This window comes from Charadrius vociferus, unplaced genomic scaffold (assembly GCF_000708025.1).
Source record: "Charadrius vociferus isolate BGI_N301 unplaced genomic scaffold, ASM70802v2 scaffold179, whole genome shotgun sequence".
Classification (NCBI taxonomy): domain Eukaryota; kingdom Metazoa; phylum Chordata; class Aves; order Charadriiformes; family Charadriidae; genus Charadrius; species Charadrius vociferus.
In genome coordinates, this window is record NW_009650072.1 from 3,199,028 (window position 1) to 3,217,278 (window position 18,251).

Genomic DNA, 18,251 nt, shown 5'->3' on the forward strand with positions numbered 1-18,251 from the left:
GAACCAATCCATTGTTATCTGTGAGGAAGAACTACGGCCACCTAGTTCCTTTAGGACTGTTCCCTGCTTGTGTACCATCATTCATTAAGGAAAGTATCCTCCCAGGCACATGTAAATGTAGAATTACAGAGAGCAATATGCAATTGCTCCCTGCATACATTTCCTGGAATTTAGTCTAATCTCATTTTGCAAATTCAAATAGACCTCCTTCTCCTGCAAAACTAGTCCACAAAACCTCGTGTCTCACTGTAGAAAAGATCTTCCTGATATTCAGATAATCCTTCATTTTCTTCAGTGTTTTTGACCACTGTGATGAATCAAACTGCTATACGCAGAAAATCAGTTAGAAAGGAGAAGTCCAACCCAGAAAAGCATCCAAGCTCAGACAGCTGTATGAGGACAAGTTTGACAAGGCTCTATGGAAAAAAAAAAAATTCTGAGAATAAGAAGAGGTCTCTCCAGCTGTGTAACTGAGCAGTCTGGTGGCACGCTAGATGTATATAGTTAGAGCATTTCACCTTCAAATGTCTGGCCAAAAACAAAGGCATTGCAAGAATTTTTAATTTCTCCCTTCTTGAGGTAAGAACGGCTTTTGTCAGTGTTAATCTTTTCATGCAAACATTTATCATAGCTGGAATGCAAACAACATATTGAACACTGACCTTCACACATTCAGTTTCATTAAAAGGTGGGCAACCAACTGAAGAGGAAACCAGAACTGGTCCTACTGCTGTGTTAGTGCATTCATATCTGATGCAGTTTGAAATCCAAACAGTACCAGGCTGTTAAAAATAGTAAAACAGAATCTTTACTCAGCAAAAACAGTACTATAAGTATTTATAATACAATTCCAGTGAATGTGATCTTGTCTGAATCAAAAGTAATACTTATAGCAAAATATAACTTAGACACATGTTAAAGTTCTGTTTAAGTACAGAACTTTAAAACCCCCTAAATATATAATGTTAAGCAGGTTCTAAAATAGTCACGTTGACAATGATTCTCTAATCTTTGTAGATAGCTCTGTAGACAGATTGTCTCTCCAAGAAATCAGTGTTGTGTACATGCAAAATTATTCCTAGTATTTGGCCATATAAAGGTCTTCTTTGCACATTTTATATGGCATTGTCTGTAGAGTATCTAATAATTTTTTTGTTTATTTCTAAATATTTTGAGGGAATAAGACGCGTAACCTTACCTTAAAACTAGAAACTGTGCCATTGCTGAAAGTGTGGAGACAAGACAAGTTCTTACAGCTGCCACAGCAAGTTGTTAAATCTTTTGGAGGCTGATAGACTTGGTTCTGCCAAAATCAAATAGATTATTCCTTCTATGAGACCATCTTGCAGCTCGACATTTTGGTACTGTAACGGGCAAATTTTTTTCAGTATCTGATTTTAGGGATGGTTTTTAAATAACTTTCAAAACCAAATAGCTTACATTTGTACATATTGTACATTCATGAAGCTTTTATAAAATACCTTTCATCTTAATTGAAGTAAATGGGAGAAGTTCCAACTCAGAATGAACTGGTCTTTCTACCATTTTCAAATGTAAGTCTGACAGCTTACTTCAAGAACCACTGAAATTTTGACTTCTAACACACTAGACATCAAGTAAGTACATAATTAGAAAAAGTAATCTATATAATATTCCCATGGTAATGTATTATACTTTGTAAAAAGACAAGGTATCATTTGTTTATTTTATAAAGCTGTGTTCACCACATTTAGAATTTTTCTTCTATTTATAATTATTCTATTCCCAATTCTAATTGAGCTAATGTCTTCCAGGATTTTGTACCAGTTTGTGCATAATACAGCTAAAGTCATACAGGGATGCAAGGTGGCAGTATGCTATATACAGCAGTTTGTATAAGATTTACATGGGGGAGAAAACAGTGAAGGGAGTGAGACTTTTAAAAAATTCTATCAGAAGTGCACTAGCACATCATTAGAGGAAGATCTCATAGTTGTTCTTTCCATCTATTCTTGTGACTGTAATCTACTCAACACTCACACTCCCCACCCCACCCCCTCTTCCCCCCAGGTAATTAAAACCAGAAGTCACAGTATACATGTCCAAAATTCTGAATTTCTTACAGCTTTGCACTTGACAGCACAGTCTATTGAAGACATGTTTATTCGGTAGTATTTAGTGGAGGGATCAATCATGTTTGTACAGTAAGAAATATGGCAAATGCCATCTGCACTGTGTTCCACGATTGTCTGTCCAGGAAGCAGCACACCTCTCTCATTACTCAGGCAAACTTTGTCTCTCACTACAAGAAAACGCAAAAATAAACAGCATGCTCAGGACAATCAGCTTGGTATCAAAACTTTGTTAAAAAATGTTTCAAAAAGTAAAACAGAAATGGAAAAGCTATGCTATGTCTTTAAGAATTATGGGCCAGATTTTCAAATATAAACTGTTAATAGTAGTCTAATGCTTCACTACAATTGCCAAATTATTTCAAATATAACCATGCATGAAATCTAAATAATCTAAATAAATATATAATATTCTATTAGCTGCACCACCAAAATGACAGTGCAGGTTTCTTCAACTGATTTGGTTTATAAGTCTACATCAGGATAAGAAATGTACCTGAGAAATATCTATTTCTCCCCACTGATTATTGAAGGCACAGAAGATAATTAGCTCAGACCTATAATGTCTTTGTTGTAGAAATGGACATTCCCAACTCTGCTGGCCAACTAGGTGACCCACGGGAATTATTTTTTCCTGAGCTTCCACAGACGATATTGGGCATGCTCTAAGATGAATTCACATGGTGCTGAATGCTGTGCTTGATCTTGTAAAGCACATAAGCATGTATACCAGCTCCTGGGTAGTCTCATAATGGGTTAGCGGGACTTTTCTTTATGTGGACTTCTGGTGTGTGTTTTAGCTTCTTGCTGGAATCCTTACTCCAGCTCAGCAAAATGCAGGCTGATTAGTCAATAGCACCCAACTTTCCCAAACTTCTGTCTGCTATTTTGCTGCACAGACCTCTGGCTGCAGAAACTAACAGAATACAAGGACAGGCCATAATCAAACAAATATTTAGTGAGGGGTCCTGTTTTCTCGCCTTTTCTTACACCATTCGTGAATTATGTCAGTCAATTCTTTCCTCCTCAGTACCATGTTCAAAATGAACATCCAAATCATCATTTCTAATTTACCTTAGCACTCGAAAGGGCATTTTTTGAATTAAATTCTTTTCTGACTTACCACATTTGTACTTAACACAGTTACAGATATTTTCTGTACTGTTCTGAAACTGTTCATCTATCTGAAGTTTCTGCCCCTAAGTGTATAAAAGCAGAAAAAAAGAGAAGTGTGAAACGACACTGTTTTCTTATCTGTATGATCTTTTTCTTTTAAACACCTTTCCTTCAGGATTTGAGTAGCAGTATCCCTTTCCCCTAGAAAACTACTGTGAATCTGCTTTCATCACCCACAGAGACATTTCATTTAGTAAAGATAACTGAATGGAATTTTTTTTTGCACCTGAAAAACGGACATGGTTGTTGGTGTCAGTATACCAGACATTTTGGACAGAAAAGACTAAGGCAGGTCAACAATGAAATGCAATGGCTTGCCTTTGTAAGAAATCTCCACGCAGTGTGTAGTATGCTCTTTCATGGAATAATTTAATAAAGATAAATAGTACTACAACAGAACAACAGATTTATATATTTTTAATATATTTATATATTACAACAGATGTACTTTTTAATTTTGCCTTTTATTGTTTATACATATGCATATTAAGATTTTTCTCCCAGTTTTCTGCAAGTCCTGATTCCTTATGCCCAAGTTTCTTCATCTATGAAACGAAAGTACTAACAACCACCTCACTTACAAAGCATTTTGAATTTCCTCTATAAAAAATGAGTACTATTTCCAATTCCTTCAGGATTGCAAACTATAATTTTTATCAATTTTTCCCATCGCAATATTATTTTCTGGATAGAATAATGACAAGCAAAATCAAAGCACATCCAGTACTGACTGAGAACCTAACTTAGCAATGCTAATAAGCATTTTTGTAATGCAGAACAAGTCACAATGAAATACAGTTAAAAAGTTCTGCTTAGTCAGCAGTCTGAGTGCATATATAAGTTAACATATTCACCATAACAAATAGTATTAACAAAACAATGACACTTTAAAGCACTTAGTTCTGACGCTTTAAAAACAAAATATCATCCTTGGGTGCATGAAAGCAGTTCCACTCTACAAATACTTCAGGGAACGATATGGCCATAAAAAGCTCCAGAAATATCACTGCTATACAGCCATTTTATTCTGCAAAACATTTATATCTGTCGTCTTAGAAATGCATGTATCTTCCTGTAAAGCAATTTTTTAAAGAGTGTGACATGGCATTTCATATTTCACTGATAAAACTATTATTAAGATACTGATAAAAAGATTTATTAATAAATTAATAAAAGAATACTGACAAAGAGGAATTTCATACCAGTTTGCACTGAGGTTTGGGGATTGTTTCGCATGCACATTCTAAAAAAAAATACAACAATAGAAACAACAGTTTAGAAAGTTATTTAAGCCATTTGCTTAAAACAGAGCATCAGAGAGAACAGAAACTCCAGATTTACAAGTCATCACTGAAAGTGGTCTGCTCATTTTTGAAATATCCCCATCTGGGGAGTGCAGAATTATGTTTGATTTCTATTCCATCCTGAAAACTAACACCAGGTTCTATGACCACCTTTACTTACTACAACAATTTACAGCACTGTATCAACTGCCGTCCATCTGAATATGTTAAAAAAGAGATGATCATTCTAGCCACTAGCCCCCTTGCAGTGATGACAATCATTACAATTAATATAAAATAATGGAGAATTGTGTTTAAGGCAAAGAGATGTATGATATACTACCATCTTTGTAAACTGGCAAATTCCTGACCTGTGACCCTAACCTTTTTACCTTTTTTTTTTCTTTAAGCTATAAATAATTTACTAACTCTTACAAAATTTTCACAATGGTAAGTCACCCAGTTTGGACAGGCAAATTCTACAATATGCTATCACCCTTGTGAAGCAAGAAAAAAAACAATACAGGCAGATTAAGAAGTTCTGTACCACTAGACGAGTTTTCTATGTCATTTGTTCGTGAGCAGACCACAATGGTATAGCTGGCTGAAACCAGAGATAAAACAAAGAGACCAAAGCTCTCGCCTATGTCTTACTGTCTAAGGCAAATAAAATGAAAATCAGTCATTTTACCACATGTCCGAAAGGGGCAGCACTTCTCTGGGCTCCATACCTCCACCAAAGACATGCCTAGCATACATTTGAATTCAGGACAACGATGTATTTCGCAAACTAAAATTAAAGAAAAGAAAGTCCAATGAACACAAGGTTGCCATATTTTGATAAACAGAAATGTGAATCAAGAGATAGTAAATTATTTATTCATAATAAATACCTTCAGAAAACATCTTACTTGAAAAGACTAATAACCGAAATCTAATCGTCAGTCATTAGGTAATAGTAGTGCGGAGTACAAATATTCTAGGGAAATATTTAAAACGGTTTTAAATCTCCAGAATTTGGGGCCTGAAATTACTCATTTGTCTCCATGACACAGATATTCAGATAATGCTTTAGGCGCATGAAGCTTTAAAAGTAAAGATTATTTGTTCAGGACTACAAATGATATGCACAAGTGGAGCTGTATCACTAATCCACCATTTTTGGCACTGAACATCCACACTACAAAATTTGACGTGTTCTCTATTACTTAAAATATCAAATTCAAGTCAAACTTACCACACTGGTATGTAGGGCAGCACCTCTCCGTAGTATTGCCATCCACAATAAGAACTTCTCCTTCTTGACATTTGGGTAGTTGATCAGAGCAAGCCTCACATGCTAGAGAAAACAATTATTTAAATATAAAACATAGGAAGAAATTTTACTACTGCCTAGGAAACATACCTATAAGTTTGTCACAGATGCATATGAAAGACCAGAAATACTCTGCATTCATTCCATATAGTCCCTATACAAGAGGCTAATTTTCTGTGCAGCTTGCCTTTTCTTTGTCCCCTGCTATAAAGAATGAATACACTATTTGTGAGTCAGATCACAACAAACAGGATTTTCTCTCCCTTTTGGTTATGAAAAATTTTGCTAGATTTTCTCTCCTACCAAGTCACGCTGTTTTCAGGAACGCTCCTCTGCCTGAATTATAGGATCTTTGATCCCCAATAAAGGGTATCTCCTGTGATCCCAGTGTTATCTTCCCACCTGAACACATACAAAACCCACAACAGGTACTTTTCAATATGTACAGTGCAAAGACTCATATCAAAAAAGAGACAGAAGGATGCTGTGCAGAGAGTGAGAAGAGCCAAACACAGCACATCGCTATCACATGATAGAAGTGACCCCCAATCACTGTAAATAAAAGAAATGTAATTCAAATTCTCTATTAATGCACAAATTTTTGCACATGGAAGAGCTAATCAAGATGATATGGCCTTTGATTCACAGATATCTATGTGCAAAAATAGAGTCAATTCAATAGGACCTCATTATCACGTTATTGTCATACAGAAAACAACCACATGGCAACAACAGAACTCCTATACTGATGCTAAAAATGCAATTTTATTATCAAATTAAGTCATTAAAGGCCAAACCCCAAAAGAACTGAACAAATTTGTATAATACTCTGATAGGGGATATTCACCATTGAATAAGATGGGCCGTAGCTGATACAACAGGATATAGGGAGCAAGAGCATATATAACTTCTGTCTTCTTTTCAGCTAAAATATTCATGCAGCTAGTCCACTCATTGCTCATGGACAGTCTCTCAAAACCCTCAAGTCCCTCATCCATGGACTCCACCACCACTCCTCTACATGACCCAGGAATACTACTCAGTTGCACAAAAGTGTTTTGTGACTCTTGATGGTTTTTGTTATTTCTTACGTTTTGTAAACTTAATGCCCGTTTTTTTAACCACCTTCAAGCTTTACTATGTTGGGAGAGCTAAAGGAAGCAGAAGGCGCCTTAATTGGCAAGATAATAGTAGACATCATTGCATATGCAAAAACACTTGTAGTCTCAACCAGACAGGATACTATACCACATATATAGGAAATGCAACAGGTACTCTCCACCCGAGCAGCAATTAGCGTTTGATCATCTCGACAGCTTGGCATCTGCTCCATTGGCTCACATTTTGCTGGATCACATTCTGAAAAAAGTACAAGAGATATATTTCTTTATACAAAGTATAGCGTTCCTCCTTTGTTATGCTACATCCCTAAGAAAAGGCAGTGCAGAGCAGAGAAACACTACAAGATACTTTGGAAAGACTTTTACCTCTTATGGCAAGAGAGCAAAGACACATTCTTGCCTGATCGTTAAACACAAGACTCCATCGTTGTATCTGCTCAAATTGAGACACAGACCAACCCTGAGCTTTTAGATTAAAGACAATTCTGTAAATGACCATACTAACAATGATGTCTACGCTAACTAAGTTTTGGCTTCTAAGGTGATCTATTTAATTTATTAAATTACTAATTTACAGGGTGAACTTTTTTACCTTTTCAGAAGAAACCTACCGCAAACATAGTTGGGACAACAGGATTCTTCACTGTAGTAAGTGACCAGCTTTTCCAAGCCATCACACTCAGGGATTAGGGATTCACATAGGCTCTGATTACAAACTGTTACATAAAGGGAAAGAAAACAAAAAACTTTCTAAACTATCTTATGCATTTATAAGTCAAGTAGAGCAGTGGCAAGCAGTATTTACAGTTTGATACCCCAAATCTCTAAATAACAGCATGCATATGAAAACCACAACAAACCAGCAAAAAACCCTGAGGCAATATTCAGAAGTGTCCAGCATTTGCAACACTCTCCATGGAGGCAAAATTAAACTAGAGCTGAGTCCTTGTGAGAATTTAATTATAATAAAAAAAATCCTGTGGAAAAATCACTGCAACATCATCCCAGGTGGTGAAAATATGAAAACTGCTTGCCATTTCTTTTTTAAGATGGACTTTCTAAGTTCAATAAGGATTGGAGGAAAAAAAAAAAGCAGCTTTTATATGCTTTTTTTACTGCTCACTTCGTAAATTAGATAAACAATCGTGATCTTTTTTCCTCAGAATTGGTTATATCATTTATTTGTATCTGAATATTAAAGACAAATCAGTAGCCTGTACAGCTAAGATAAATACAATTCATATCAAAATAAACACAGTGCTGTTTCAGTCCTTATAACACTTGTCCCCTCCCTCTACCTCTCCCCAAAAACCTACTGGATACTGAGCTGAATAGTACAAAATTTCTACAGTTTTCTATATAATCTGTAAATTCAAAACAAAGTAATTTCTGTTCACTTCAAAGCTAGGATGTGTGACAGGAAAACAAACAACAGAGAAAGTATATCTGCATATTCCAGTGGACAGTATTCATAATCGTTAAGGAATACTTACTACAGATCTTCTGAGGACAACATGTCTGATCACCAGGAACAAGCAAGGCCACTTCTGCAAATCGCTGACAGTCTAAATTGTGGATGTCTGAACAGTTGTACTCCACTGGAATAATGGTCTCACTGTCAACACATTTTTGCATACAGCATCCACTCGAAGAAGTTTTCCAGATCTCACCTACTGCACGAGGTGCTCCTGAGCTGTCTGTACAAGCTAGATCAGGACAACAGAAAACGGAAGGAATTCCTTTTTACTTCAAATTTTGACCACCATTTGCTTCCACAGCGGTTGTGATCTATGAAGTATAAAAATCCCAGAGTTTTAAAGGCATCACCTATCCCCATCACCCCACAAAAAAGTGAAAGAGGAGACAGTCTGAGACTGACTTTGTATGGGAAAGCAAGACACTCAATACCCTCCAGAGGATCAGGGCCTCCACTTTGTTTTGTGTCTCCACTGCAAGGCTAGTCACTTAAAATCCCAATCCAATCTTTTGTTTTTAAAGCAGTGATCTGAAAAGAAGTTACTTTTGTATTTCACACACAGCACAACTATTATTGATTTACAGTGCTTTATGTAATCTGATATATAATAAAGTGTGCCTTTAAGGTTTGTGGTGTTAGTGTAAAGTATTGGTCCAGAATTTGGTGTGCTCAGGCAGAATTGTAATGAAAATAAATATCAACGCTGGCAGAAAGAACATAGGACATATACATGTATTATTCAAAACATGTCATTAACTGTTGCTGCATGTCTTTCGAATGCCATTTAGTATCAATAGGTTGGACCCTTGGCACAGGGCTAGGTGAAAAGGAGGCCAAGACTACCATACTTAGAATGCATAAACATAAGCAAAACCTTCCATTTTGAAAAGCACCCTCCACCTGAGAGAAGGTGAGCAAAATTGTACATCACAAGTATATTCCCTGCTTGCTCATCTGTACAGTTACTGTTTACTGAGTATCTAGAGTCCTCAACTGAATGACATATGCAGAACCCACACAACATCAGGCCAGAACTTGACTTATTACTTATGAAGTATCTGACCATTGACATGCAGATAATAAAGAAGAAAATCACATCTAAATATACCACATTTTTCTTCAGGAATACAGACAGCAGTGTGAGCTCGGTGAAGGATGGTCCCTTCAGCACAGACGCAGCCTTCTGTCAACACTGAGCAGGAGTCTGAGCCCAGCGAAGCAACCTCGTTATTCTGACAACTATCTGCAACCTCACAGGCAGCTATACAAGCCTGATAGGAGAAGTTTTCAGAGCAGGGGAAGGCTACAAAGGAAATAAACAAATCACTCATTTTGAAGTTATAATCACATGAAGCAGTACCGAAGAGAAGACATTATTGTCTTCTTGGCAACTTCCTGTGCTTGCCAATTCAGTAGGATCTACCAACTCAAAACACCGATACAGACCAGTTACCTGGTCAAATAGGACAAATTATAGGACAAAATCAAAGAAAAGGAAGTTGCAAGCACTTTTACTTCTTTTCTTCTTGTAGTAACATTTTCATTAGGCTTCGGTTTGCATTTTGGCAGCAGAGGTATCAAAACATGCAACAGTGTCAACACAAAGTAATTAAAGCTTCAAAAATATTTGCAAATACTACACAGATTAATAATACCGTGTTCTGAATCATTCTGAATACTTTGCAGTGGATAAAGAAAATGCAGTGATTACTAAAGGGCAAAGCTTTGTCAATTATAAAAATATATATGTAAAGGCAAATTCAGCATTGTTTTACATGAAATAATAAAAAATTGGATGAATCCACTACTATATTTAATATATATCCACATTAATTACTCTTGTGTGTGTGTGTTAAGTCAAAAAACACAGTTAAATTTAACACTGTTTATACTAGTAATTTACAAAATTCATTGGCATGTTACGGGTGCATGCAGGAATAGACCAAAAAAACCTCTCATGTTGATTTAACTTTTGCTGTTGAAAACTTAATGTACTCTTTCATTGGTCCAAACCAGTGATTTAAGCTGCATAAATATGGCAAACAGAGAATGACTACAAATGCCAACAGTGTTGTTCTGGGAACTACCAAAATATATGATCCTTATCATGTAATGATACCTAAATCATACAGCAATACCATTTGGAATCATAGTAATGAGACAAAGTCCAGATCACAAAGGGAGTGTCTGCTCAAAAATAAAGGTTCCAGTTTAGACTTTAAAGATTAATTGGGAGAGGAGGTTGATTTTATTCAGCTCCTCACTACTAAAAGTGGCCATAATGCCCCACAGGAAATATCTACTAGAACCCTGTAAATAGAGGAACTTAGACTTTTAAAAATCAGTCTACAGCATGTCAATGCTTAGCAACCACAAAATCCAGATGCGACTTCATGGTTCTTCCTTGCTAGGCGTGCACCACCAGAGGTCACTGTGGTATAAAAATAAGAGACATGTCCTTTCACGGTGGATGGAATACACAACTATATTTACAGATATATTTTGTCAGATCTCTTTTTAAACAGTTATTTGCTAGTAAAATCCATACAAACTGAGGATTTTTTTTTATTTGACTGGTTTTAAGCTGTAGACTCCATGACTATTAATTGCAGGGCATTATGACATGCCTGCATGAAGCCTGTACGCATGTACCCACCTTAAATCACTTTTAAAAAGACATCACTTATGATTTCTATGTACAATGAGTTCTCTTATTTTGGGGGATCATGCTTCATCAATAAGTCTTTCTCTTTTCAAGCATTAAAACCACAGACTTCCCTATGTTACTACTGCTTAGGGCTTTTCCTAGGCAATCATTGAGAGCGTTAAGAGATGCTGTAATCCAAATTTTCTATTTACTCACAAACAGATCCCATTTGGCCTTACATTTTAGTATGTTGCTATGGGAGACGTCTTCCGCCAGGATACTCTAGCTCTCAGGTTTTACTCCTTGATTTCTATCTAATCTCAAAAGCATTTCATTTCTCTAATCCTTTCTCCAAAGATATAGCTTTATGGAGCAGCATCAAGCACACATCACCAATTTAAAGTACCACAGAACTTACTTTCTGTGGCTTCCTCCTTTCCACAACCAGTTCTGTTGTGTTTTGCTTTCATCAGCAGAAAGTGGCTAAGAGAAATGAACACTACATTGCAGATGAAGTGTATTTGAATTCTACAGTTAAGTACATAATAAGCCAGAAGTAGGCTTCTGAGAAAGGTTCTTCAGCTTACCTTTTCCTCCTGTGAAATGGTTATAACAATCCTGATTCCTTTTGCACGCTGCTTTGAATTGTATCATTAAAAATGCTGAATTTATTATCTCAATAATGACTCCCAAAGTACATGAGGGCTCAAGGAGCATTGGTATTTTCAACTTACAGTAACTCTTATATTAGGCACATTTTGCATCTGTCAACACTAGAGGTACACATATATGCAGAATACTTACGACAGTAATCAGAGCTCCTCCATTCTATACAAATATTAAATTTGTTACACATTGCTACATAGGCAGCTAGAGAAATGCATGGATTTTGAATGTACTCAGTGTCTTGAACCCATATATCACAGAATAGCTCAGGTGGAACCTAACAAAGAAAAAAAAAGAAAAAATGGACTTTCACAGAGACCCTGGTAGGTAGGAAAAAGGACTGACCTTTTTAAATATCAGCTACAAACAAAAGATTTGAAGCCAAAGGTTCTTAGTTCACAGTATGCAAGAGGCCACCAGCCTTCATTGGTGTACAAAGAAATTCTACTATTATTTAAGAATAAGACTTCCTGAATGTTGAAAAAATGTAAGACATCCTTTATCTCTTATAAGTGCCAAGGCAAGAGCTAATACAGTTTTTCCAAGAGAAGGCATAATTACTCATTATTCCTTGTTCTTCCTTACCTCTTCATCAAACTCCACAATACACAAAAGGTGAAATGGTAAATGTACTCGTATGAGCACAAATAAATACTTTATTTGCGTACTACGAGTTTGTTATTTGCTTTAGATTTGCTTTAAATGGTCTGTTCTACCCTCTCATCTCTCTAAGCTGGAACTCCCTGCCTCTAAAGGCTTTGAGAATGCAGGCTCTCAGATTACCTATTGCGATTTGGAACTTGTTAAATTACTGAAGACTTAAGGATTAATTAAATCCTAAAATTACTTTATTTTACTTTGCTTTACATCATCTTGATACAATTTGATTAGCTGGGACTGATGGTACTGTCAAAACCAACAGATACACATTATGAATTCTGGAAGTGTTAGTTGCTTATTGCAACTCTATAAGGCTGCCAACACTTAAATTATTTTTACCTCTCATTCGACAGATGTGGTTACACGCAGTTTCACATTAATGAAATTATCTAGTATACAAAATTTTATCAGAACGCATCTCTCTCAAAATGTAAGCTTCCAAAATAGTTAACATACATAGGGGTGACAGCTGCTGAAGGTCTGGTTCAACACCATTCTTAAGCACTCTGAGCAGTCCATGACTGAGCAATTAGTTTCCTGATGCCTGTCTTCTCCAACATACTTTAACGTGTCTGGCACTTGCCAGCTGTCTATAAAAGCCGATGGAGCATTGCTTTTGCTTAAAACTGTCCTGTTGGGTAGCATCAGGTCATTTTCCAAACTTCTATCACAAAAACCTGTGTTATTACCAGAAGAAAATAAGCAGGTTAACACCACATGGTTCATTCTGAAGTGTGTTTGAAGTAGCATATTCAAATAAGTAAATAGCTTTTAAAAAACTTGGACAACATGACAGTATCACAACCCAAAACAGATGTAGGAAGTCTCTGGTATGATCAAAATCCACAAAATTAAGACGAATTAAACAAAGCAAAAATAAAGATGCATCTATGAGTGGAAATCTATTGTATGTCAAAGAGCTGTTCAGAGGGCTCAGCTATAGCACACAAACTTAACTCCTCAGGAGCACAAGCACTGAAAAAAGAAATCAAACTTTTCTGTATTCACTTCTCTGAATGCAGCATCACATTTTGTTTCTGTTTAAACTAAGGTAGTTGGCGACTTTGAATGACTTCAGTGCAAAGAAAGTAATTAACACATGGAGAGTGACTGGGCAACACAGAACATCCAAGTATTACAGTAGTATTCTCTGGAAGGTCCTTTAAGAGCCAGCAGGTACAAAAAAGCAGAATAATGGATCAGTACCCCATTCTTTCTTCTAAATCACAATTTCTGAGACTTTTGTATCAGACTTCTAGAATGTTTTCTTCTGACTTCTCCACAAACTTGCATGGCTATTCTAAATCTTTATCTGTTCAAAAAATATTTGTGGATTTAACCCTTTTCTAGAGAACTGTCTGTTTTACCATTTTTCACAATTCTTGACAACAAGAGCAAGCCATTGACCGTCAGTGATACAGCAACAGGCATTCAGAGATTAAAATAGCTTCTGAAACTGTAACGACTATTCAACTGAAAATGTTTCTGGTTGAACTGTTTGAGGTTGTGAGGCTATGCAACACAAATAGGAAGTACTTGATGGTTCTGAGAGACTTCAAAGGATTGCTGTCATGTCTGGGATATCTTTTCCCACTTCTTCTTTTACACATTGACAAGGAGATTTAACACAGCAAAACTAAGGCTTCACGTTTGGCTTGGTGGGATCTGGTTGCAGCTAAAACTGACATGGTTGCGCTCTCTTTCACTGGTTTTGCTATAAAGGTGTCCGAGTTCTCTTCCCACATCCCTCATCTCCCACACCAGCTCTTCGCCAGTTGCCAAGTTTGCCTGATCCTTCCACTGTAAAAGACACTGTTGTCTCTGACACAGATCATTTCAAGGGATACTTGCTGCTACAAAACTGTAATGGTGTCTTTAGTTTTATCATTTCCATGAAGCTGAGAAATCAGGATCTGCCAATAATGCAGTTCAGCTAAAAGACATCTGATAAAGCTCAAATACAAGAAGCAGGCCAACACAGAAAAGCACAGGAGATCAGGGTAGACTAACTTACCCTGAAAAGATGCAGTACAACTAGCTCATTTAAAGCAGGTTCTGGTAAGTTGCACCAGACAGCACTGTGAAGGCAGACTTATGCAGAGAATCCCAATCAGAGATGAATACCAGAAAAATACAGCACATTATCTGAAAAACTGTACTTGGAACACCATCTACAGAAATGTGTTCTCATCTAGTTAAAGCGCCTTGTAAACCAGAAATGTAATGTTCCCAATTCTCCCTATCACAGTAATCAAACAGGTAAAGGCAAAAGAAGCTTTCAGGATAACTTGAATCAGGCTTACAAAAAAATGCCGTCTTTACTTTCTTGTTTCTTTTTGATCTAATTACCATAACAATTAGCCTAATAGAGCAAGAATGATGTTGAAAACAAAAGTTAGGGCAAATTACAGATAATTATCCAATTTCAAAATTGCAGTAAATTCAAAATCTCTTCCCTTGCAAGAAGCACATTACTATCTGCAGGACTTGGAACTTGACTGAGCTATCATTGGCATTTGATACTGAGCTACAGGCATTTGCCCTTTCTGAAACTGGAAAGATATCCACTGTAATTATATGAACTCTGTAACCCTGGTTTCCAGCTCCAATTTACAGCAGATAAATTTACAGATTCAGGTGTCACAGTAAGGATTTACATCAACAAATACACACTTGCAAAAGCTACAGCACCAACAGCTTATTCAAGGCTACATTTTTAGAAAGAAAGAAACTACATGAAACTATTGAGCAGACTTAGAGTGCAAAATAATGGTTATTTAATCCATTACTATTCAGAAATTCCATCTGAACTATTTCCTCCAACAGATAAATTAAGATTAGTTCTCTCAAGTTAACATTTCCTTTGAATTCTGACCTTTAGAAACTGAAAATAGCCCATATCGCTTCCTATCAGATGGATATCAAACACTAAATCTGTAAATGACCTTATTTGACACTATGGATTTAGGCCCAGCTTACTTATTTAGGTTTGGTTACACAATCATGCCTGTGATTCAAACAAGTTACAGTCAGAAGCAACGCTACAGGTAAAAAGTGATTACATGGATAGGTATCAAACATCATTTCAACAATTAACAAAATAAGAATTTATTTCTAATAGTATCTTAAACTTTGCAAAGATCTGCAGTAACTCTTTCAGGCTAGATCCTGCAAAATCTGATTTATATAATTAGGAAAATGCACGTCCCTAACAAAGCATATGAATGCCTTTATTTCTCGCACTACTCTATACTTACCACATAGGCCCAAAGCTCTTGGTTCTCTGGTACTATTAAACTCAATAATCATAACACCTGTGTTATGAAACCACTGAATTCTGATTTTTGTTGGGGTCTCAACTGCATACTTGAAGCCCGAATCCTCGACTTTGTATCCGTATTTTCTAACAGTAGGCCAAGCAAATCTTGAATTTACTGTTATCTAAAATACACACAGAAAAGAGGTTAAATGCCAGGTACCAAGTGCTGTACGTAGAATAACAAAGGCCAGATTCTCAACACCTTAGGAATCTAATTCATAACTAATTTCAAAAGAAGTCAGGCTCACCTCCACAAAGATAATATAGGTACTAAAGAGACTAATAGTTTATGTGTCTTGCTGTGTGACTTACCTCATTAACTGTCCTTGTATCAGTTTGACTCTTTGCATTTACAAGCAGTTTCTTAAATTACAAAGCTGGAACAATGAAATATATTACCTATTGTGTCCTACTCTAATCTTCAGTATCCACATGAGGAGGCAGTTGATTACAGAAGTAAGATGATATCTAAAAGGCAAAGCAAAACTAACCCTCAAAATACTTACTTTTCTACTTAAACGATTGATAATAATTTGGTTTGACACATAGGTTAAATTCAACATTGCCAGGCACAAAGAAGTTGAATTTGAATTACTCTGTGGAGAAAGCAAAAATACATCAACCATAGTCAAGATGTGCAAAATCTTTATACTTTAGCTGCTTATTGTTTTTAGGTACTGGGACATTAATGATTTTTGAGGGGTATATTTTGAAGACAGGAAAACTGATTGTAGTTTTAAGCCTAGACTACAGAGTTCATCTGGATAGCAGTCTTGCTAAATAAAATGAAATATTATGATCTCATATTCAGCAACTGTGTTGTATCACTCAATCTTGAAATTACAACAGAAATAAAGTTTTTCAGGAAAAAAATATACAATGGACTAGCTGTTTGGAAAATATGAACTACATATCTGAAGGTGAGCAAGAAGGAGACTGGGAATGATGAATCTGTATGATATATGAAATGTACAGAAGTAATGGATCGGAAACTCTGATTACAGAAGTAATGGATACTTCCCCAGCTACAAGGTGTCGAGCAAAACAAAAAGCACTGGATACAACAGTAAACCAAATGTAAAAGTCAAACGGATCTGTTTTTTCATATCAATCATATTGAGCTTCTGGAATTAAATTCCATAAGCTACTACTTGGGACCAAATTTTGTGATGGACATTTATACAGACATCAAAATTACCTAGCTTTCATAGAAGAGACTGGAGTGAAAGAGTTTTGTAAAGGCTCATGAGAAATTAACTGTTCATCACAGAATGGTCAGGGTTGGAAGGGACCTCTTGAGATCATCTAGTCCAACCCCCCTGCCCAAGCATGACATAAAGCCAATCTACACTACCCATTAGGCAGGATACCCATTAGGGTTTCTCTCTTCCCTCTCTGAAAAGACAAGTATTTGCCCCTGTCAGAGACCCGGAATGCACAGTGTAGTATAGTTCAGTGTGACAAACCTACAGCGTTTATGGCTCTGAAGACTGGTTTTTCCAGTGCAAATTTCTCAGAAGGAATTATGCATATATAGTCAGGTGATAAAATGCTATCCAATTAATAAGTGTTGTAAAGTGGAAGTGCAATTCATAGATATTGTGCAGAAATAAATAATTCACCACAACTATATAGTATTACTGTGCCCTTCCTTTTAAGATACATCTTATTAGCAGTACTGAGCACCATTTGTTAGCTGATAAATGTTAGTTACCATTCTGCAGTCAAGTATGTGTATGGTTATAGTTTCATCTTGAGTTTGACTAACAACGTAGGATGCTTCTTTGAATAAAGCCAAATGATTTCCATCATAGGTTATAATGCTCAGATCAGAGAAAATTGTGCAGCGACCTAAGAGAAATAAAAATAAATTAAATGCTTTTTCTAACTTACTTTAGAATTTCTGTAAATATTACAAAATATGAAGATAAACCAATAAATCTTATAAGATTAACTAGCTTACTAGTTTCATATATGTGCACATATTTTCAGCTATATTTAATACTGTTGCACCCCTGTAAATGGACAGCAGAGTCAAATCCTGCATATTTCAGTGGGACAATCTACAGTAAGTTATTTTCTTACAGTTCTTACCAGCGAAGGCTTGTAATTTTTACAACCCCAAAAATAGTAAAAAACATGAATGGCAGTGGATCATGCCAGATCCTTAGTTCCCTTCAGGTCTTGTTCCTAAGGAGAAAGCTCATGTGGAAAGTTTCCTTCTTCCCAGTCTTACTGCTAAAGTTTTTGTGTTTCAAAGGGCTTAGTGTTCTACTCTTAGTTAATTTCAAACTCTAGAGGATAAGCAGAAATTTGCATTGCTTATCTGTGCATCCTTTCTTTGCTTTTATAGACTAAATTGATGGGTTTTCTAAGGTTTGGATTCTTCCTGCCCAATTCTAGGTAATTGGTGGGAGTGACTACAGTACAGTTATGCTTCCAGAGTCCCCAGACTGTTAACAGACCTAGGTAACAG

At 36.2% G+C, this 18,251-nt stretch overlaps 1 protein-coding gene across 1 annotated transcript in view; it reads right to left on the bottom strand.

Moving 5' to 3' along the window:
- The window catches only part of OTOG (otogelin), a 106,214-nt gene that overhangs the window by 6,915 nt on the left and 81,048 nt on the right, over positions 1-18,251 (bottom strand). The window contains exons 37-52 of the mRNA XM_009892017.1: positions 17,490-17,626; positions 16,282-16,371; positions 15,714-15,897; positions 12,913-13,133; positions 11,935-12,073; positions 9,592-9,786; positions 8,500-8,712; positions 7,618-7,722; positions 7,134-7,244; positions 5,808-5,909; positions 5,262-5,360; positions 4,490-4,530; positions 3,235-3,310; positions 2,103-2,281; positions 1,199-1,303; positions 663-782 (exon numbers count right to left, since the gene is read on the bottom strand). Of these exons, the coding sequence (XP_009890319.1) occupies positions 663-782; positions 1,199-1,303; positions 2,103-2,281; positions 3,235-3,310; positions 4,490-4,530; positions 5,262-5,360; positions 5,808-5,909; positions 7,134-7,244; positions 7,618-7,722; positions 8,500-8,712; positions 9,592-9,786; positions 11,935-12,073; positions 12,913-13,133; positions 15,714-15,897; positions 16,282-16,371; positions 17,490-17,626 (2,117 nt within the window). The remainder of the gene's footprint in view (positions 1-662; positions 783-1,198; positions 1,304-2,102; positions 2,282-3,234; positions 3,311-4,489; positions 4,531-5,261; positions 5,361-5,807; positions 5,910-7,133; positions 7,245-7,617; positions 7,723-8,499; positions 8,713-9,591; positions 9,787-11,934; positions 12,074-12,912; positions 13,134-15,713; positions 15,898-16,281; positions 16,372-17,489; positions 17,627-18,251) is intronic.